Source organism: Cyprinus carpio, chromosome B17, assembly GCF_018340385.1.
Source record: "Cyprinus carpio isolate SPL01 chromosome B17, ASM1834038v1, whole genome shotgun sequence".
NCBI classification, from domain to species: domain Eukaryota; kingdom Metazoa; phylum Chordata; class Actinopteri; order Cypriniformes; family Cyprinidae; genus Cyprinus; species Cyprinus carpio.
In genome coordinates, this window is record NC_056613.1 from 21,266,884 (window position 1) to 21,288,048 (window position 21,165).

Sequence of the window (21,165 nt, forward strand, 5' to 3'; positions counted from 1 at the left end):
TGCATTTTTAATCAAGCATCCCTTTTATTACCGGTCACCTGTTTTACAAAAAATGAAATATCAGTGTTAATGAGCAACAGTATAGAGTGTGATAACAACAGATGAGGAGGATGCCTCTGTCTGAGCAGCACTTACAGAATTGCTTGCAGTGGTGTTTAGCACAGATTTAACCCGTCTTTCACCCACAATACCGCAAAATATGTCCCTCAATACAACAGGCCCCCAGGAAAACAAATACTAAATTAAGCATAATTAGTCAAGAAAAGCATTTATTGGTTTAAAACGGTTCTCTTGCATGTGCCTCTGAGTTTAAGGGTTTCAAGACAAGAGCTGAAAACACAAAGTGAGTGTCAGCAGATCATAACAGTTAGCTATTTTATTTTTAAAACAACACAAATATCATCAACGCTCTTTATACGAAAGCATAAAACCCTCTCTGGTCAAAGAGAGCTAACAAAAAGTAGTATTCAAAGTATTTGGACTGAAAAAGGGTCAAATGAAACCGTCTGGTCTATCGGATGCCTTTGCTCTGTATGTCTACTGAATATGAGGAATGCCACAGCATTAGAAAGGATCCGGCTCACTGAGTGCACGTCGCCGGGGTGTTTCTGGGAGAACGGGACCCCAGGCTGGAGTGTGAGGGGACTGTGGATTGGTTTAACTGGAGAGCACATGGTAGATCAGGTGCAGGAAACAGGGCTGGAATCTGACGGTGGGTTATTCTGGTATGACGTCATGTGGCTTTATGAGAGTTTTTCATTACAGTTTATAATTAGAGTATAATTTATCTCCATCATCCTGAAACAAAAAGACAATAAGGCACTTGTTTATCATAACTGGGAACTAACATTAGTATACAACAGAATGCTCAATAAATGTACAGTAATCAGATTCATTGGAAACTGATTTCCTGTGAACTCCAGTAAATATTTATAATGTGTGTATGTTATGTCAGAAAAAGCATATATGTGACCCTGGACCACAGAACCAGTTTTAAGTGTAAATTTTTCCGAAATTGAGATTTATACATCACCTGAAAGCTGAATAAATAAGCTTTCCATTGATGTATGGTTTGTTAAGATAGGACAATATTTGGATGAGATACAATTATTAATGAAAATCTGAAATCTGAGGGTGCAAAAAAAATCTAAATATTGAGAAAAATCGCCTTTAAAGTTGTCCAAATGAATTCATAACAATGCATTTTACTAATCAAAGATTAAGTTTTGATAAATTTACGGTAGAAAATGTACAAAATATCTTCATGGAACATGATCTTTAGTTAATATCCTAATGATTTTTGGCATAAAAGAAAAATCAGTAATTTTGACCCATACAATGTATTTTTGGCTATTGCTACAAATATACCCCAGTGACTTCAGACTGGTTTTGTGGTCCAGCGTCACATATAGGCAACGCTAGCTAGAAAGCCAAGTGTAAAATGTGTAACACTGGTTGTATTTTTTAAATGCTGTTTAGCTACAATGATTTGATCTAAGAAACACAGATACACACAGAAACACTAGAATACATAAACAAAAAAACAGCAACAAAAAAGGGGATCCTACCCTTTCATTTCCCTTGGTAAGCTGTCTGTTGACAGACTGAAGCAGTTCTTGTAGTTCCTGTACCGTCTGATTCAACCCTGCAGTCATCTTCTCCTTACGGTCAATCTCCTCCTAAGAACACGAGTCAAAAGATTGCACAAGTCAGGCAGACCTTTTTAAAATGTCACGATTTTCCAAAGACTAAACTCAACCACGCTTGCAGTGTTAATTTAGTATACTTGGGATATATATATATATATATACATACATTATATATATAAAATATGATCAGATTCACACAGGTGTCCTAGTACAGTATCCACAGATGTAGTTCATCTCATTAACCCACTCACACCTGACAACCAAAACCTGTCCACATGTGTTAAACAGTGTATTGTTTTGTAAGCTAACAAACTTCTCACCGTTTGTGTGAGGCTGCTGGTCTCTATCAGGTCAGCTTGGCCTGCTTCTTTAATGATCTCTGCCTGAATCGACTCCAGAGACTGCTGGGCCTGATCAGGTGACAAAACATACAATGAAGAAAAGAAAACAAGCTTCTCAATCACATAACTGTGTTAAACTGTGGACGGTTTAACAGAAAGATCCTCCTGCATCACAAGCTTTACCTTATAAAGGTCTCCAGCTACTTTCTGTCGCTCACTCTCCTCCATCTCAAGCTTACACAGCGTCTCAGTCAACCGAGTCTTAAGCTGAAGAAAAAGCCAAGTCAGATATCACGTCAGTCATGGGCTCTTAAATGAATAGTTCACCTGATCATTACCTCAGCTTCAACTCTTTCAAAACCTATACGACTTACTTTCTTCTGTGGAACACAAAAGGAGATATTTAGAGCAGAATCTCCAAGCTGCATTTTTTTTTTGTCAGGAGTTTTAGTAAATAGTGACTTAATGAATAGAACAAAGTAATTTGGTGATGCTTTGTTTGGCATTTTAGAGCTAGCACCCATCTGGTGGCCCTTCACTGTCACTGTCTGGAAGAGAGCAGCTCGGACACTCTGTTAAACATCTCCTTTGGACTTCCACAGAAGAAAGGAAATCAAACAGGATTGGAATGAGTAAATAATGACAGAATCTGAAGAGAACTATCCATTTAAGGAATACAGTTAACAGTGCTGAATACTTGGAAAAAAGTCATTTTCACAAATGTTTTGAGTAAAGTTTTGGATAGCTACTTCAAAAGCATGGAAATGGACATTTAAATTGTGAAAAAGGGGGGAATGAAGGTGATGTCTAAATGTCAGAAACACACAAACACTGAGGATTTGACAACAGTTCAGAGAATAAAAGGTTAGCCGTTAGGAATGTGCATGTGCTTGTGCAGAGGTGGCAGTAAGTGAAACTGTGACCGCAGAGGAAACAGAGTAAGCTATTATATGACAGATTAACATAACTTTAGCAAGGTGTATCTGTCATCTCTAATGTTTCATATGATCAGGACTTCAAAATCTTTTTGTCAAGAACTGCATGTATTTCAAATGAACTGCAATTCATGATGTCGTTTTGTCATCGCTGGAGCACGACAGTGTTATTATTGGAAAATGAAATCACTTTACAGCTGAATAAATGTTTAGAAATGAGAGATAACAGATAGCAAGCCCTTGCCGTAAAAGTCCAGGCCCTTGAAGCGAGCGTCCGCACCCATGTGAGCTCAAGAGGAGAAAGGGAAAGCTACTTCAGTTTAACCAGGGGGCGTCTTACCAAATTCAACTCCTCATTCTGCCTGACGGCCTCGGTGTACGAGCCGTCGAGTTTGCTTTGCAACTCGGTCAAGAGATCTCTGAGCTGAAATGAAGTTTGAGATGTTTAAGGAACGAGAGGGGCTGAGAAACCGGTGCTGGTTTTGGAGGATGGTGTTTTAGTTCAATACAGTATATGAAATACAGAAATGTCTTTCCCTGCTGTAAATGCATAAAGCTTAACATATACTGAACCCGGAACATTCTATCCTCAGTCCAGACAATGAAAGCTTTCTAGAAAGATCTGCAGGTTAAAGAGAGCACTGGATCACTTCTCATTCCTCACTGATCGCTGTGCTAGTTGGGACTGAGGATAGACAAGTACATGCCAACCCTTCAACAGCTGCTACAATCCAACATGTTAGACATTTAAAAACAACACAACCACAAGCAACAAACTACAACACAAAAGAACGAGAGACAGAGGTGTAAGCATGCAGTAAGGCGTTAGTATTTGCACTTACCTCTCTGACCTCTGACACATAGGTGGCGCTCTCATGCTCCGCTCTCTCCAGTTCAGCCTCCAGGTGCTGTTTGTCTCTCCTTAGCTATGATATATCAGATGCAAAGCAGTATTCAAAGGGATACTCTTCAGCCCAGCGCTGGTTTGTTTTTCAGATGTAAGGTGTAAGTACTGTGTTTCAGAGCTGTTCAAACTGAAAGCATACTCACACTCTCCACATCTCCATCTGAGCTCAGTCTGTCCACTTCCTGTTCCAGTGTAATTACCCTCTGAGTCATCTAAACACCAAAGCATCACATTTTTATTTTGCAGTCTAACTTGGTGAATCTTACAAAAAACACTGGGTCTTAGTCTCCAAAATAAAAAAATAAAAAAAGACATTCTACATAAAGAAAATTGGTGATATGACTATTATATTCATGATAATGATCACATTTGTGTCTAGATGATTTTTAGTTCACATTAAATGGTTATTTAATTTTTTTTTTTACTGTACTACTATTATATAAAGTACTATTACTAATATTATATAATATTGCACATATTATAAATGACATGATTATATGTTATTTAATAATATTTTATATAAGAAATAAAAAATTACATATCTAATTTATAAGTTACCATTCAAAGGTTTGGGGTCTGCAATTTTTTTTTTTTTTTTTAAAGAAATTCTTTATTTTTATTCAGCAATGATGCACTAAATTAGTCAAAAGTGACAAAGACTTTTATAATTTTGCAAATATTTATATTACAAAAAACGATGTTCTTTTGAACTCTATATTCAAAGAATCCAGGAAAAAAAGTATCAGTTTCCACAAACATTGTTAGTAATAAAAAATATTTACTGAGTACCAAATCAGCATATTAGAATGATTTCTGTGACACTGAGGATTGGAGTAATGATGCTGAAAATTCAGATGGAATAAATGACATTTTAAAATGTATTAAAATAGAAAAATGATTTTAAATTCGAATAAATTCACAACAGCATTCAAAACATTGCTGTTTTTACTGTAGTTTTGATAAAATAAATTGATAAGCATAAGAAAATTCTCTCATAAACATTAAAAAAAGCTTACCAACCCCAAACTTTAAAAAATGTGAAAAAAAATAAATAAAAAAATGAACTTGTATTGGAATGATGCATTGCAGGATTTAGTAGAGAATCAAAATCACACTGAATCATTGCCACAGCAAACAATTTAGCATTAAACCTAACTATTAACTGCCTAAAATATCAAAGGAGTGGTGTAGATATGAGGAATGGTGTTTTTACCAACCTCTCTGAGATCAGTCTGTGACTGCTCCAGCTTCTCCCTCCAGCGCGTCTCCTCCTGCTCCACACTGCTCTGTAGCCGCTGCAGGATCCCTTCCTGTGCACCAACAGCATCACTACACATCCCTCAGCCCACTGCTGCCAGCATACTGTCAGGTGCCACGCATCTCGGTTTTTAAAATCGCAGACAGATGCAATGAACAACTCACCGTCTCTGCTAGCACTTTCTTGTACGTCTCACAATCTTTCTGTAGAACTTTCTGGGCCTCCTCAGCCTCTTTCAACTTCTCTGCTAAAGCCTGCCCCAAAAAAAAAAAAAACAAATCTTGAAGTCTTCTGAAATGTTTATGCACCCACTTGATTCATAAAGCACTGGAATCGGTTCATCAGACATGGTCTCTGGAAGATTTACAATGCTTCTGTACCTGGGCATCTCCAGCTCCTGACGCAGGGCCAGAGGTCAGTTCTCCAGACAAGCTCTCTCTCACAGACGTCTCAAACATCTGTAGCCACTGGTGGTGGTTCTGCACAAGCAGAATGTACATTTAGACTCGAGGATTTTGCAAACACGCACAGATATGAAACATGATTCAGTTTATTAGGATGGAGAGATTAAGTAAATTATCTGTCCTTTCCTTGCACAGTTTTGATTATTTTATTTATTTATTTATTTTGCTTTGTGTGTGTGTGTGTGTGTGTGTGTGTGTGTGTATTGTGCACCTGTTCAGTGGGCAGTGGCACGTGCGGCAGGAAGCTGTGCAGCAATGCTCTGCATTCGGCCTCCGTTGACTCCAGCTCCGTCTGATGCTCCTGCGGAAGAAACACAGATCAAATACTCCAATCAAAAAGCTTAAAAGGTGCTCCAATTACATTTCACAGTTCAGTTGAAAACCACTCCAAAAATCCATACCACAAAAACTAGTGCCACTGGTGCTCCCCACAAAAAAAAAAAACAACAAATAAAAAACATCCCAGTGCTTTTATCAATTTCACTCAATTCCACTATAATCCAAATGCACTCTCACATAAATGGGCTTAAATTAAATATTCATCTGTTTTGAATAACATTCAGCACCAATCTCAGACTGAAAAAAAAAGTTAATCTTTTTGGTCTATGAATTTTTAAAAATCACTGTAAAACAAACTTTTTGTTTTTCTTCTACTTTTTTACCACAATGCTTTTTAAACCTCTACTCATCAACACATACAAATAATAAAACAACATCTAAAAGCCAGCACCAAATCAGGATATTTCAGGACAATAGCTCAAAATATCATTTTTGTTCTAAGACAATTGTAAAAAATAAATTACAAAACAAAACATTTCTACTTCATCTAGACATTTCCCAAAAAACATCCTATTCACGTTTGAAGTCACCATATTACTGAATTGGGAAAAGGTAAAAAATGCTGAAAAAACACTGGGCTTTAAGTATAGTCAAGTAAATCAAGATATAGGGAGAGTTCCCTCAAAAATGAAAGCTGTCGTAATTTTTCACCCTCATGTTGTTCAATCTTCTGCAGATGTTGATGACTTTTGGTAACCAGTTCATTTCTTTAAATATCTTTCATGTTCCACAATAGAAAGTCATAAAGGTGTGGAACAACATAGGTAAATTTGGACAATTTTCATTTTTATATGAATTAACCCTTTAATCAGAAAAAAAAAGTAGGAGATTCCATCCATTAGCAACCGACTGGACTGTGATTAGTCACAACTGTTACACACCAGCATCGAATACAGATGAACTAAATCTATTCCTCCCAAGTTATCACATTTTGAATTAAAAAAAAAAAAAAGATTAGAATTTATTTGGAAATTTGTCTTCATAATGCTTTGAATGTGCAATAATAAAATTATTTTCATGCTGACTTTGAAGGCCAAATAACAAAACCTTTTTTTGGAACGTGTTTAGGTCCACAGAAGAGTATGAGCATAAGAACATAAGAGAGATCTGGCGAATGCTGATTTTGTCCAGCAGGTGCAGGGCTGGACATGACTGAGAGCAGATGTCCACACACTGGACAGTACATGCGGTCCACTCGACTCCTGATGTAAGCAGGGTTAGTTATAGCTCCAGGACCGTTTATAGAGTCACTGGTTACTCTATGCCCTTATGCCTCGCTACATTTAGATGACCGCTCAACCCCATGAAGGGGCAGGAGTTTCTGATTACTGACAGGAGGAAAGAGATGATGAGACCTTAGGGAAAAACAGGATGGATCAAACCAATAAATAGAGAAAAAATTTAATTCTGTGTGTCTTCAGATTGGGTCATTTTCTTCCCGAGTTGCTTTTTTTTTTATGATAGTTCTTTGAAATGATTGTGATTGGTGCCGACCGAATAGTGGAAATCAGGTGGTGATCAGCATGCTGGGAAAGAGGAAATCAGGGGAGGTCACATGACACAATGGACATGAAATTACTCCTGATCTAATGAAACAAAAAAAACAAAAATAGCTGCACACTCATTTCAGGTGACTTGTTTAAAACAATTTTGAAAAAACACAAAAAGGAGAATTTAAAAACAAACGGCAAGATCCAGCCAAAATGTCTGAAATTTCAAAGCAAGTTTGCAGTTTTAAACAGCTCTCTGCATTGTGCATTAGTAGCATGCAGCTGAGCAGGTCAGAGTTATGAAAGGAGTATGCAGCCATTCATGAGGAGGAAGTTAATCAGGAATGAGAACTTCACTGATCAATAAATGGCAGAGGCTTATTGGAGAAGCTCTGATTCGACTCTAGAGTGAAGTAGTTTGGGAGTTGTGGTGCGAACCTTGGCGCTCTTGGCGAGTTTTCCCTGAAGTATGGTCTCGGTGGCTGACAGCGCCTCCATAGCGCTCCAGTTTTTCTCCCGGAGCTCCTAGTCAGTTTCAGAGAAACACCACTTTCAGTTCAGCCTACACTCTTGATTGTCCCATTCATTTTGCCATTTATAGAACCATGTATGCATTCCAAAGCACCACCATGGCACTTCCCTGTACCAGTGTTTTACATCGACATTGAAGGTCCACAAAATCATTTCTAGACTAGAAGCAACAGCCTTTCCATTTTGAAGGGTTAATTAATGTTCAAAAATTGAACATTTAAATTCTCTAACAATGACCAAAATCATCCTGCAACTCAAGAATTACAAGAAAAAAAGAGAGAGAAAAAAAAGAAAAATGTACCATGTAGAGCGTTCAGCTAAAAAATGGTGGAACACATGCAAGATATTTAAACATCATAGCATATCAAAAATAAATGAATGACCTAAAATAAAAAAAGAAATAAAAATCAAATGACAGCTGATGTACAGAAGTGCTCCAAGACCATCTAAACCACTGTCCACAACAATATTTGAAGACCCCAGAATTTTCCAGTTGTTCATGATTTTCTGGATTTTTAATTCACAATTTCTACTAGACAAAATATTTTAGACTATGGCATAACAAGAAAAATATATTTTTCTAAAAATGTATTAATGCACATGGAGATTGTATTAATTTACACTTTTTTTTAGGTTATTAAAAAAAAGTTGTTGAGGGGGTGAATATGAAATATTTAGTTTTTTAAAAATTATTTGAATATTTTAATTTAAAGCATTTTAAGTATACATGCACGCACGCACACACGCACACTAAGGGATCCAAACAGTCTTCCCAGTGCTTCTCATTGTTTTTCTTTCAGACTGTATTAGCTGTGATTCGGAATTTTGTATGCAATGTTTTGTTAAGTCAAACAATTATGTTTCTTAAAGGTGTATTTGAGATCATTTTTGTTTTTGTGGCCGATACAACATTGATCTCAGACTTTATACTGACACCTATGGATGGATGCACAAAAAGCAAACATTACCATTGTAGCAATTCGCTATCAGCAGGATGCTTTTTTTTCCCAACAAAAATTTTCCACAATGTTGAGTTATCAATTTATCTAAAAAATGCTTCCTCCATGATGGGGCACCACATGTATGTAAAGGGAAAAAAAAGTTTTTTTTCATGTGAGTGTACCATATTAAGTGTTTTTAATGCAGTGTTTTTAATGTAGTGCACCTTCTCTGCAGTCACTAGTATACTTCAAATTATTACTAACACACTTAAAACATCCAATAACATTTATAAGAAACATTTCTCAAAGGTTGAGGGATGCACAGCATCTGCTCACGACTATAGAGCTGCCATTCAAATTCAAGTCATCTGCTTTACATGCTCATTAGCATGTGCATTAGGTAAGAAAATCTAAAGCTTGGCTTCTGCTGCCTCTTCTACAGTTAAAGAGCTGCTCGAGGCTCAATCTGGCTTAACTTACGTTGTTCTTCATACGATGAAGCTCCACAGATTCCCTCAACTCAAGCAGCTCTTCCTGAAGTTCAGTCAGCCTCTGGTCCTTCTCTGCCAGCCTGAAGAAAGACACATAGCAGAATGTGTGCATTACTGCAGTACTGTTACAGTTGATCAACATATAAAAAATGAATATGAATCTTACGCTGTTAATAATTCCGGGCTGGGAACTGTTGAAACAGTTTGCTTTGGGGGAAAAAGAGAGAGACAAATTATTATATCAGTGCAAAACACAAACTGGATGTAACAATGTCGAAACATTTACCTGACGTGCATCTAATGGTTTACACTGATAGTTTGTTGTAGTTGTTTATTGCATCTGATATGAATGTCCCAGCACTCTCACCTGCTGCTGCTGAACTTCCTTATCAAGTTCTCTTTGCAGTCTCTCAACATCCTGATCCTTAGCAGTTAACCTACAATATACACATAAGCATTACTGATCTGGCAATCTCCCAAAAAATCTTGTACAATAACTGTATGGTGCCAAATTGTAGCCAAAAGATTAGAGAAAATTGTGCAATTTGGTAAAAGCTACAATTAGCTTCACAAAAAGTTCTGTAAATGTACTATTCTTAAAAATCGTTTAAATTATGTTTTCAGAACTGCGATTTAATTTCAGGAACTGAATAATGGAACTGAATTAGAGAACAACTTTTTTTTTTTTTTCTGTATCATTCAGTATCATCCAGATTTTTGTTTCATACCATTAACAGAAGGAAATGCATTCCATGTTTGTTAGTCCTTGAAAACACATGTAAAACATAACATACTGTAAGTATAAGAATTATAGAATTTATAAGTAAATTCTAATTTGGCCCCCAGATTTTGTGTTTTACGTTATTTTATCGAATTTCTGTGTTTTGTGATTTAATACAAAATTTATCATCAATAATGGTGTAGAATTAAATTGAATTCATAACACGTTTTAATCTTTTACAATGTAAATCAAATGAAAATATAACACTTAATTCAATAAAACAATGCAATTTTATTATTTAATTAAATCCAGCTTTGCTTCTGAGTGATACATACTGAGCATGAAGCTCCTGGAGTTTAGCATTTAAGTCTGAGCTTGACTCTTGAGCTTCTCTGCTCCTCAGCTGGGCAAGTTCAGTGTTTAGAGTCTCGACCTGCTGCTGTAGATCCTATGAACACACACACACACATATACAAGCCTTTAACACATCATGCAAATGAATGAGCACAGACTGTTCTAGAGCAATGAATAGTACAAACTTACCTCCACTGCCTTCTTTCTCTCTGATTCTTTGTCCACTGCTGACTGCAAACTTTCCTCAACTGATCGAATTTTCTCATCCTTCTCCTGAATCCTGTTCAAATCAAAGTTAAAATATTTTACTATTAGAACTCAAAAAATCGTTTTCTGCTTTTGGGAAAATTCCCAGTGGACCACTCATAAATTGGGCCACTTAGACAAAGCCAGTTGCACACAAGACGCAGAAAGAGCAAGTGTCTAGTTCATTTTAAATGAGAGTCACACAGAAAGAGGCAAATCACAGGAAGTTATCGTATTGCCAAAGATGTGTGCTATACTGTATTATAAAATAAATAATATTTATAGCTGCCAAGAAGAGCTGTGCACAAGCAAACAGTGGGATTTTTGGCTGTAGAAGCATGCATCCTGCTGCTTGCATGTGCGTTTTTTTAAACATTATTATATGGCGTATATAAATCCCCAGCATTTTTTGCACACACATACACGGAAAAAGCATGTGTTACACTTACTGTGTGACTGATGACTAAAATGTAACTCATCACACATCTTTACTTTGTATTTAAAGCAGCACATCAGTTATTCACACCATGTATTAAAGTGTTGTGTCACTTGACAAAGTGCACACACACTCTCCCTCTCATACACACACACACACACAGAAAGAGTGAATCCACACAGACAGACAACTGTTGTAAAATAAAAGTTTAGGTACTAGGTTTAAATGTTCTTTCTTGTTTGTTTGTTTTTTTTTTTTCAGTCACAATAATGGAAAAAAAGTTATTACCCGTTAGTGTTATTTAAAAAAAAAAAAAAAAGTCAGGAAAACACAAAATATTATATTTAATTTCTGCACCTACCTGTCAATCAATCCCCCCTTCTAAACAATGTTGCTTTTACACAGTGGTGTAATATTTCATAGAAAAGCATAATCCATACTGCTGTCTGATATTAATTTTCATTTATTGACTTATTTATTTGTATGTGGTGTATTTTCAGCTGCACCTATTCATACATCTGACTGCAGAATGATTGTTTAAGAAGTTTAGCATGTCATTTGTTCTTGTTGAAACATTGGGGGGGTACTCTGGCCCTGGTTGTGACTATGTAACTTACTTTTGCTGTAGCTCTCCTAGTGTCTTTTCTGACATTGTCTGGAAAAATGCGGTGGAAAGAAACAGGAAGAATGTGAGTGGGCAGCTTTGGCAGGCGTTTATCACAATACCACTCTCTCTTCTCCACCAAACAATGCCTGTATGTTGAAGCGGCTCGCTACCTGTTCTGAGGTCTGCTTCTGTACTGCCTCCAGTTGCTGTTGTTTCAAACTTTCACACTCATTTTTGACTGCCTGTTTAAAAAAAAAAAAACACGTTAAAAGATGCATTCAACATAACAAATGTAAACAGATTATTTAACTGCAGTTATAAGAGCATTTATAGTGATTTAGTTAGTTTACTATATTTATATATTAGTATATTAGGAACTAATATAAATAGTAAAATATTAAAAAAAAATTTTTTTGTTCACCTTCAGTTCGGCTTCCTTATTGGCCACCTGAATGAGGCTGGACTCCAGCAAGTTCTCCACCACTCGAACTTTGTCATCACGTTGCTGAAGGCTAAGGGACACATAATACAACACACATTAATTAATGATCTTTAATAAACAAACGTGTCAATGCATTTATACTGAAAAAATAAATGACCGGTTGGAGAAACGTAAACTTTATCTCATAATCTCATAAGGAGAGCTGTGAGTGTTCATGAATAAACAATACACAATTTCCAAATGTTATTTAGAAATGCAAAATCATATTTAGTTTAATTTGGAAATTAATTTAGGAATCGCTTGTTAATTTCATAAGTGTGTCTAAATGTAAATTTGACTTTAGATACACCTCTAATAAAACACACACAAACTTGTATATATTATAATCTATTGTTTCTTTTAATACAAGCACTTTTTTATTTGTTTGAGATCAAAATCCATTTGTAATATGAAAAATTACTGTTTAATTTTAGTTATCTTTTTTGTTAATATTTTTTAAATTAATGATGCCATATAATATAATTAGTAATTAAGTTTAAATTACTTTTTTGGGTTTCATTTATTATTTGTTTGGCTAAAATTCTCTTTTTAAACATAATTGTTAATGATATATTATACTGGCCATACCGTGAAAATAGCAGGCAAACGGTTTCATTTAATTCATACATTTTTATATCATTGACATTTATTATTAATACCTGCTATAACACAAAAATAATCAGGTTTCCGGTATTGGCCAGTTTTTTAATATTAGTACAGAACAAGTGCGATAAATATTGCTATTTTGAAATTTCTATTATCAAAAACATAAATATAAAAAAAAAGCATAACTGTTCACTACTGATGATAAGAAATACCTCGAGCATCAAATCAGCATATTACAATGATTTCTTAAGAATCATGTGACAGAAGACTGGAAGAATTATGCTGAAAATTCAGCTTTGCCATCATAGGAATAAATTACTCTCCAACATATGAAGTTATTTTCAATTTTAATAATATTTCATAATGTTTACTGTAATTTTGAGCTAATAAATGCAGCCTTCGTAAGCAGAAGAAAACTGAAAAAAAAAATAATAATAAATTACCAACCCCAAACTAATCTGTGGGTAGTTCAATGCATAATTTTTGGAATAAATATTAAAAAGTATCATCCATTTTTTTAATAAAACATTTTAAACAAGCAAGACTTTACGGGTAGCTGGGCTAAAGTTTTTACACTTTTTTTTTATATTATTGATATTGATTTTTAATATCTGCTATAACACGAAAAGAATCATTATCAGCCAGAATTTTCATATCAGTATAGCACTAGTGCATCTGTATTTTCTTTATACTTCTAACCAATTTCAATGCACTCACCTCTGCTTCAGCTGATCCACAGATACAGCCTGGGGAAAGAGAGGACACGACAGTGCCGTGTGTTAGCGTAAAGATGCATTAACAGTGGAAAGAACAGCAACTGAAATCCAACCTGCTCAGAAATCTGTGCCTGCAGATTCTGGAGGTCTGTCTTCAGTGTCAGGTTCTCATTGTGTATGGCCTACAGAGGGTAAGAGAGAGCTGTGAGTTCACTACACAGCGGAAATCACACTTCAGTTCAACTGGTGTGAGCTGGCACCCATGGTGTTGACACTTGCCTGCATTTTCGTCTCCCTGCCGGCGCTGCTGCTCCTCTCTGCATTAAGAGAATCTTCTAGACTCTTCCTCTGTAGCTCTTTTTCAGCCAGCCTAATGAGAGACACATGCAAGATAACATATAATGAGGTTTAAGACAGCTGACCACCTTAAGCTGTGTCCCAACCATGTGATAAATCCGTTCCATGTTAGGACTATTGACTGAAACTAGGTCTTATCAGTACAAATTTAATTTTACATAGCTGTACATGAAACAACAAATACTGTACTGTCTAACAAGCTGTTATTTTATTGCTCAATGCTGAAATATCACATGACTTTCGATAAACAGGGTTAAAGCGCATTTTCAATATTTTCTAGTTAAGTTTCTTCTGAGCACTGTCAATGTGAATACTGTAACCTAACCTGTTAATAAAGGTGTCAATATATATGCAGTGTAAAACAGGCCTTATTTGGTGCATAAACCATAAAACAAGGAAGCTTTGAGGTGACCACTTACAGTTTTTGAAGCTCCTCGAAATGTGATACTGTTGTAGCCTAAGAGGAAGAACAAAGAAATGACTCTTAAACATGACTGTCCCCAACAAGAAGAGACAGATTCCCCCTCATCCACATACCTGAGAGTTGAGCCGAGTCTGAAGATTATCAATCTGAACTTTCAGCGTTTTGTTTTCATTAAGAAGATCCTGTAAATGACAACGTTGTGTGATGATCAGCAGCCATGTAACACGCACACATGCTTCTTTAGAGTTCGAGGAGTGCTGGGACTCCTCAGGTACCTGGACTTGTTCCTGCAGTTGGTTGTCCGGCTGCATGGTGTGCTGCGACGCCTCCAACAGCTGCATGACCTGCTGCTCCAGCTGCTTGACCTTCTGCTGCTCCTGCTCTTTAAAGATGAGCGTGTCCGTCAAGTTGCTGTGGAGATTCTGGATCTCCTTGTTTTTACTGGTTATCTCGCTCTCCACAGCCATCAGCTGATTCTGCAGCTCTGAGAAGACACAGGAGACACTGCTTAAGTGGTGTGTGCAGAGCACTTGATGTCTGTAAGATGGTGTGTGTGTGTGTTTCTACCTTGTTTAGTGGCCTGGAGCTTTTCTCTCTCTGCATTCACGTTGTGCAAATAGTTCTGCAGCTCTTCCCAACGACGTTTTGCATCCTGCGACAAAAGATACAAAACAGTTTCAGCTCAATAGCTAAATGTAGTGACGCTACAAACAGATGCTACATTTTAGAGACACTAAACAAAAGCTCAGCTGTTTTCAAGCCTTTCTCAGCCTTTCCTGTAACAATCTAATTCTGCCAACAAGCAGTGGTGTAAGGAAAATGGAAATTATCGCTTGAAAATTAAAATTCAAATCATAAAGTGAGCAGAGGTGATGAACACTCTCCTAGAGATTTCAGCCTGTCTTATATACAGGAAAATTCTATTCATGTTTAATCAAATTAATTAATTTAAAATGTTAAAAAGTAAAAGAGTAATTATGTATGCATGTAAATAAATACATTTGCCAATCCAATCCAAGTCATTTAACTTTAAAAATCTGTTTTAAGCAATGCTTTTAAAATCACAGTGTTTTTTTTTCTTTATCAGTGATTCATTTTTATTTAGTTAATATCTGATATTTAAAAGTGTGAAATGTATTCAATTGTTCAATTTTTATTAAGGCACCTAATTGAGATCTTCACTGTTGTTATCAAAACAGTTTTTTTTTTATTCTAAAATCTGATAATTATTTAAAAGATTAAATTTAAAGATAAAATTTTTACATATATACTTTTTTTTTTTTTTTTACAAAGCAAAATATTTTAACATATATATATATACACATACACATACACATATATATACACATATATATACACATACATATATTTTTTTTTTTACCAGATGGTGCCATTTTCTCAGGTTTGATATTATATATATATATATATATATGTTCACACACAAAAATGAATGAAAATCAAAAAAAAAAAATTTTACCCTTTGATTTGAATTTAGGGGTATAACGATACACGTATTCGTATTGAACCATTCAGTATGAGGCTTTCGGTCTGGTACAAATTACAAACCAAACAATTCGTTGGACTAATCCTATTACATATGGAAAATATTTTAAGTTATGAATAGCTTGGAAACACTTAATCTGATCATGAATGTTTAAGCTAACATCACTCTTCTAAACTAGTGCAGGGTAGTTAGCTTGCACTTTGTACATCATAAACCTTTAAAATGGTTCCTTTTTGCAACTTAAATGCCTTGTTTGGTGTTCTAATAGAAGTGTGATTCAAAAAGGCATGTTAATGTATTGTGCAAGGCTTTGCAGGCACCTCCAGCTGGGACATATTCTGCTTGTAGTTGACTTCTAGACTCTTCCGTTGCAACTCTTCCTGCTGCAGCTTGTTTTTGGTCTCTGCTAGCTCTTTCATCAGGCCGTTGCATTCCGAATGCAGTTTATTCAGCTCGGATGACTGCCTGAAAATAACACATTAAACAAAAACACAGCCTATTTGATGGATGGTCTTGAAATACTATATTATGAATCTTGACACTATAAGTGGACCAAAGGAGAGGAATCTGGGTGTTGGTGGGACTCACTTGTTCTCCATCTGGTTGGTGGTGGAGCATCTCTCCACAGCATCCCTCAGGATGCTGTTTTCCTGCTGCAGGCGTGCAATCTGTCCTTCCAGCTGTTCTCTTAATTGTTGGAACTGCAGAGAGACAGGTAACTTGTCATTAGATGTTCTTACACATGAACATACCACATCAAGCATGCTTTCTTATGCTCTATTATGACTTGCATTGGTTAGACCACAAAGTCTTATCAGTCAAAGAGATTGATTACCTTAATCTGCATCTCCTGGTAGCTCTGAGCTTTCACCTGCATGATGTCTTTCTCTCTGGCAACACGATGTTCATGCAGCACAGACTCCACGCGGCCCGTCTTCTGCTTCTCAGCCTGCAGTTCCTGAAGTCCCAGTCAATAAATTACTACCAAGCTCAGTTATATTCATATTTTTACAATATTTATGTTACTTATCTTCTATATTGTGTCATAACTAGAGCATGTGGCACTTTGCAAAAAAGGGCTTGAAATTAATAAAAAAAGTCATACAAAGACTTATTTTTTAGTCAGAAAAATTTAGAAATATTTTAATTATTCAGAACTTTTTTCAAAAACTAAATTAAAAAATATCAAAATATATAAGTTTATTTTATATGAGGTTTGCAATTTTTGTAACATGTCTGAGTAGTGTTAACAACCCTGAAATTATTATTTTACTAATAAACATTAAGTAAACAAACATTTAATTAATTAATAACCAATAAACCAACTGAAAACATCTGGTAACAGGGCTGAAATTGAATGAGATTATTTCCTTGTCTTTCCCAATAAGGGTCCAAATGAATTACATTTTTTGGGTGCACAAAATTAATGCATTTATACAGTTTTTCTTTATTGTGATAGAGGAACTTAAAAAATATATAATGAGTAACCAATTTCAAAACAAGCAAGCCACTCACACAAATAAATAAAAATAAAATAAATAAACTAACAACCCTTAATAACTGTTTGACTTTGCCCTTGGTGATAGACACCTCCTCCTGTAGCGTGCTCAGAAGACGATCTTTCTCTGCGAGCTGCTGGGCCGAAGGCTCAAACTTAGCTGCAGTCTGAGAAAGCGAAACCAGAAAAAATCATCAGAAATCTGACGACTCAAGCTTTCACTATCAAACACATTTCATTACTGCATGATAGCAAAAAACACTAAACAAAAAACAAAAGTCAACCTAATCTTCTAACCTTATACCAGCTGTCCAAAGCGTTGGGACTCTTGTCTCGGAGCAGCGAGACGAGACTGACCACATCAGAATCTGACAGAACGAGTCCACTCAGACTGGCCTGCAGCTCCTTGAGCTTCACCTCAGAGTTCTCTGCTCAAAAACAGACACGTATTAGCCACCTGTTCAAACCGCAGGCCATCAGGAAAATTTCAAACCCTCCATAGGCAGTATTTTATGGGATCATAGGCTGTGCTGTTTTCTAATATGCCTTCTTTAGGCCTATTTCTAAGGCAGCATTTGTCTACACCCTTTGTGGAAAAGACCATCCCATTAAGCATTGTGACAAGCTCAGTGGAACAAATATTCCAAGATGGTGGAGATTGAAGATTATGAATATAGTTATAACTCAATAAACATGAAAAAGTATCAATAAAATGTTTTAAATAATTCAAATCTGGCTATACCCCCCATTTTGTGTAAAAAAAAAAAAAAGTGTATGAAAGATGCCAAGTACCTTTGTTGGTGTCACTCTTTTGTTTCTTGCCATGTTTGGTGGGTGCAGGAGCAGGGGGCGGAGCCTCATTGTTTTGGTTGCTCTGGTGGTTTGTCGAGGTGGTGGAGTCAGTGACCGGGGCTGAGGACTGGACATGTGCCTCATCCACTGAAACACACATGACCACAGCAATTATTATTATTATTATCATCGTTATGTTGTTCCAATCCGGTTTAACTTTTGTTTCTCAGTGGTAGAGCATTGCATTAGCGGCGCAAAGGTTGTAGGTTCGATTCCCAGGGAACACATGTTAGGTAAAAAATGTTAGCCTGAATGCACTGTAAGTCGCTTTGGATAAAAACGTCTGCTAAATGCATAAATGTAAATGTAAATGTTTTCCATACAATAACAGTGAATGAGAAAGGACACTTCCATAGCCCTACAGTAGTCCATAGAACTCATGAAAATATTTCTCAAGTATGCAGTTTGAATTTGTCCAAGTGAGATATGAAAGCATAGACCACTTCTACTGTGCTTATTTTAGAGCATCACAACCCCTGTTCATGGCATCATTTCCTAACAGAGAAAAGAGCAGGATATAGAACATCTTCAGAACATCTCCATTTGTGCTCCTTGGAGGCAAGCCAGTCATACAGTTTGGAACAAGATGACAGTGAGCACATGATGATAGATTTGAACTAACCCTTTTATATAGAGCAACATTGGCTTAAGTTGATATAATCTTGCCATAGACCTCACAGACCAGATGCCTACTTTAGTGATTCAATGACTCAACTGAGAATTTTAACCTCTCTGGTTTGTCTGATTTTGGTTTATTCTTACCTGTGACGACAGGTTCCACCTTCTGTTTCTTCTTCCTACGCCCACTGCCGCTGGAGGCAGTTGGTGGTGCTGCTGTGGCTACAGGGGCGGCTCCGTCCTTTGCCTTTATCTCCACCTCGATGATCACAGGCTCCACCTTCTTCACCACAGGAGGAGAAAGATCAGGCTTGACCGCAGGTGGATGCTCTTCTGTGAGAAATGAGAGCCAGAGATCTTTAGAGAGGAGCATGAGAAGGTGTTCTGGGTGGTTGTTAGGGTAATGATGGTGCTCATCAGGGTGTCCTGAATGGTTCTGGCTTAGAATGGTTTTAAGTAGTGGTGCACCAAATTTTTTTGGGCGAGGCAGCAAAAACCAGCTGTACATAGATGCTAAGTGTTGGTATACCTTGGCCTTTACTATTCACAAGTTGAATATTGTACATTGGATTGCCCTCATGGTATAGAACATTGCACATTTTCAACACAACATTGCATAACACATGTTCCTATTTGTAGGTAGTACACTCACCAGACTCACTCTTCTGCTTCTTGGCTTTCTTTTTGCTGGTAGTCTCAGTTGGTGCAGGGGGCGTGGCCTGAGGCTGCGGTGGGCTGGACTGCTTGGTCAGGGGGAGGGGCTGCTCCTTACGGACAGCAGGTTTGGAGCCATTGACTTCTGCTTCTTCTGAGGCAGGAGGGGTAGTTGGGGTTGTACGGGAAAGGGGTACAAGCATTGGGACAGCAGCTGGAGAAGCTTTTGGCTTTTTCTCTTTTTTTTTTCTTTCTCTTATCCCGGATGGAGGTTCTGCCAGGACCGGAGCAGCAACCGGTGGACTCACGGGCACCGCCTCAGAGTCCTCTTCATTCGAGGTAGGGCTAGTGACATCAGATGTATCGAAATCCCTCAAGTCTTCCTCTGACTCACCACCTCCACCTCCTCCCACTCCATTTCCGCCGGCCTCCTTCTTCTTGTTTTTCTTTTTCTCGTTCTTTTTACGAGTATCGGGCTTGGCGGGAGGCAATTTAAGGTCTCGTTTCTGGCGGGCCAGAACCTCATCATAAGAAGTCTCTTTCATGAAGAGCCAGAAAAAGAGGAACATGAGAGCGATGACCAGCGACGGTGCCAGGATGAGCAGGTACTGGGAGTCAGCCATGTCCAGCGCCATTCTTGAAGAACACAATAAAGGGCAGAAGGAAAGAAGAGAGCACAAATATTCAGCAGGATGCGTGACGATAGGGCCACTTGACAAATGCAAACTACAAAGAATCAAAATTATGTATATGGACCTATTTCAAGCTCTTTCGGCTAAAACACAAACTTGAAAAATGCATAATATCTACACTACTTAAACCCAATAGTCACTGACATGCTGCAAAAGTATGGGGGTGGCAACTAGGGGTATGCAATATTTCTCGTCTACAATAATATTGTAATTGTTGTTTTACTGAAATGGAAGCTGACACTATCAAATATGTCACTCACTTTGCAACAAACAAACAAAAACACGTCTTGAGAGTCCAAAACCATTCAATGCTTCATTAATCCTACTGGATGACACTATAACTGAAAAGTTATAAAGCCAAAAATATTCCTGTATGAGCTTTTGTTTTTTTTATATTTGTAGGATATGAATATGATTTAGTTAAGTAATATCACACAAGCAAGAGTGCTGTTTTCCCAAATATCAGCACATTAGCATGATCGCAAAATGTGTTGATTTGTGTTGACAACAGTTGTTAATATTGAGTTAGTTACATTTTGGACATAATATTGTCTGTTTTTGCGCTGTTTCACCAATGAAAAGAAGTCCAAAAAAGCCAGAGCAAAACTGTTGTGCGTTTCCGAGCAACATTGCAATGTTTCATACTTTAATGAATTCAATGATCCAATGACCCATTCATTTGCTTTGTTTCTTCGCCCGTTTTAAATTAATTTTTGAAGCACTCATAGAGAAAAGTTGGGCTGCTGGTTTTAGTTGGGGCTTAATCAGCCATGGGACCTGCACAAAAACACACTCACACAAAATAGTGCCTAATTATTGTTATCGGACCCCCCCCCCCAAGATTCAGGCATCAGGTCTTACAGGGACAGCAGCCAATAAATCCCTGCTGCTGTCATTAAAGTGAATCAAACAACAAAACACAGCTTTGACAAAGATTAATCTAGATTTAATTTATACAATGAACACTATGCAGTGTTATTTTACACTTTAATTATGGCATTTCTGTACCTGAATATAACCAACTTTATTTTATTCGTAACTTTGTTTAATTGT

At 36.8% G+C, this 21,165-nt stretch overlaps 1 protein-coding gene across 1 annotated transcript in view; it reads right to left on the reverse strand.

Annotated features, from left to right (window-relative positions):
• The window catches only part of LOC109107645 (kinectin-like), a 36,896-nt gene continuing 15,731 nt past the window's right edge, over positions 1-21,165 (reverse strand). Inside the window, exons 2-36 of the mRNA XM_042742771.1 lie at positions 19,419-20,056; positions 18,911-19,099; positions 18,089-18,235; positions 17,594-17,724; positions 17,350-17,463; positions 16,634-16,756; positions 16,387-16,499; positions 16,119-16,263; positions 14,862-14,946; positions 14,570-14,778; positions 14,408-14,476; positions 14,290-14,327; positions 13,793-13,883; positions 13,627-13,695; positions 13,515-13,543; positions 12,132-12,222; positions 11,881-11,952; positions 11,721-11,758; positions 10,611-10,701; positions 10,403-10,515; positions 9,714-9,783; positions 9,513-9,553; positions 9,336-9,426; positions 7,822-7,908; positions 5,766-5,855; positions 5,471-5,569; positions 5,255-5,344; positions 5,050-5,142; positions 3,976-4,044; positions 3,768-3,851; positions 3,266-3,349; positions 2,174-2,257; positions 1,970-2,059; positions 1,569-1,679; positions 1-798 (exon numbers count right to left, since the gene is read on the reverse strand). Coding sequence (XP_042598705.1) covers positions 760-798; positions 1,569-1,679; positions 1,970-2,059; positions 2,174-2,257; positions 3,266-3,349; positions 3,768-3,851; positions 3,976-4,044; positions 5,050-5,142; positions 5,255-5,344; positions 5,471-5,569; positions 5,766-5,855; positions 7,822-7,908; positions 9,336-9,426; positions 9,513-9,553; positions 9,714-9,783; positions 10,403-10,515; positions 10,611-10,701; positions 11,721-11,758; positions 11,881-11,952; positions 12,132-12,222; positions 13,515-13,543; positions 13,627-13,695; positions 13,793-13,883; positions 14,290-14,327; positions 14,408-14,476; positions 14,570-14,778; positions 14,862-14,946; positions 16,119-16,263; positions 16,387-16,499; positions 16,634-16,756; positions 17,350-17,463; positions 17,594-17,724; positions 18,089-18,235; positions 18,911-19,099; positions 19,419-20,055 — 3,816 coding nt within the window. The 5' untranslated portion in view covers position 20,056 and the 3' untranslated portion in view covers positions 1-759. The remainder of the gene's footprint in view (positions 799-1,568; positions 1,680-1,969; positions 2,060-2,173; positions 2,258-3,265; positions 3,350-3,767; positions 3,852-3,975; positions 4,045-5,049; positions 5,143-5,254; positions 5,345-5,470; positions 5,570-5,765; positions 5,856-7,821; positions 7,909-9,335; positions 9,427-9,512; positions 9,554-9,713; positions 9,784-10,402; positions 10,516-10,610; positions 10,702-11,720; positions 11,759-11,880; positions 11,953-12,131; positions 12,223-13,514; positions 13,544-13,626; positions 13,696-13,792; positions 13,884-14,289; positions 14,328-14,407; positions 14,477-14,569; positions 14,779-14,861; positions 14,947-16,118; positions 16,264-16,386; positions 16,500-16,633; positions 16,757-17,349; positions 17,464-17,593; positions 17,725-18,088; positions 18,236-18,910; positions 19,100-19,418; positions 20,057-21,165) is intronic.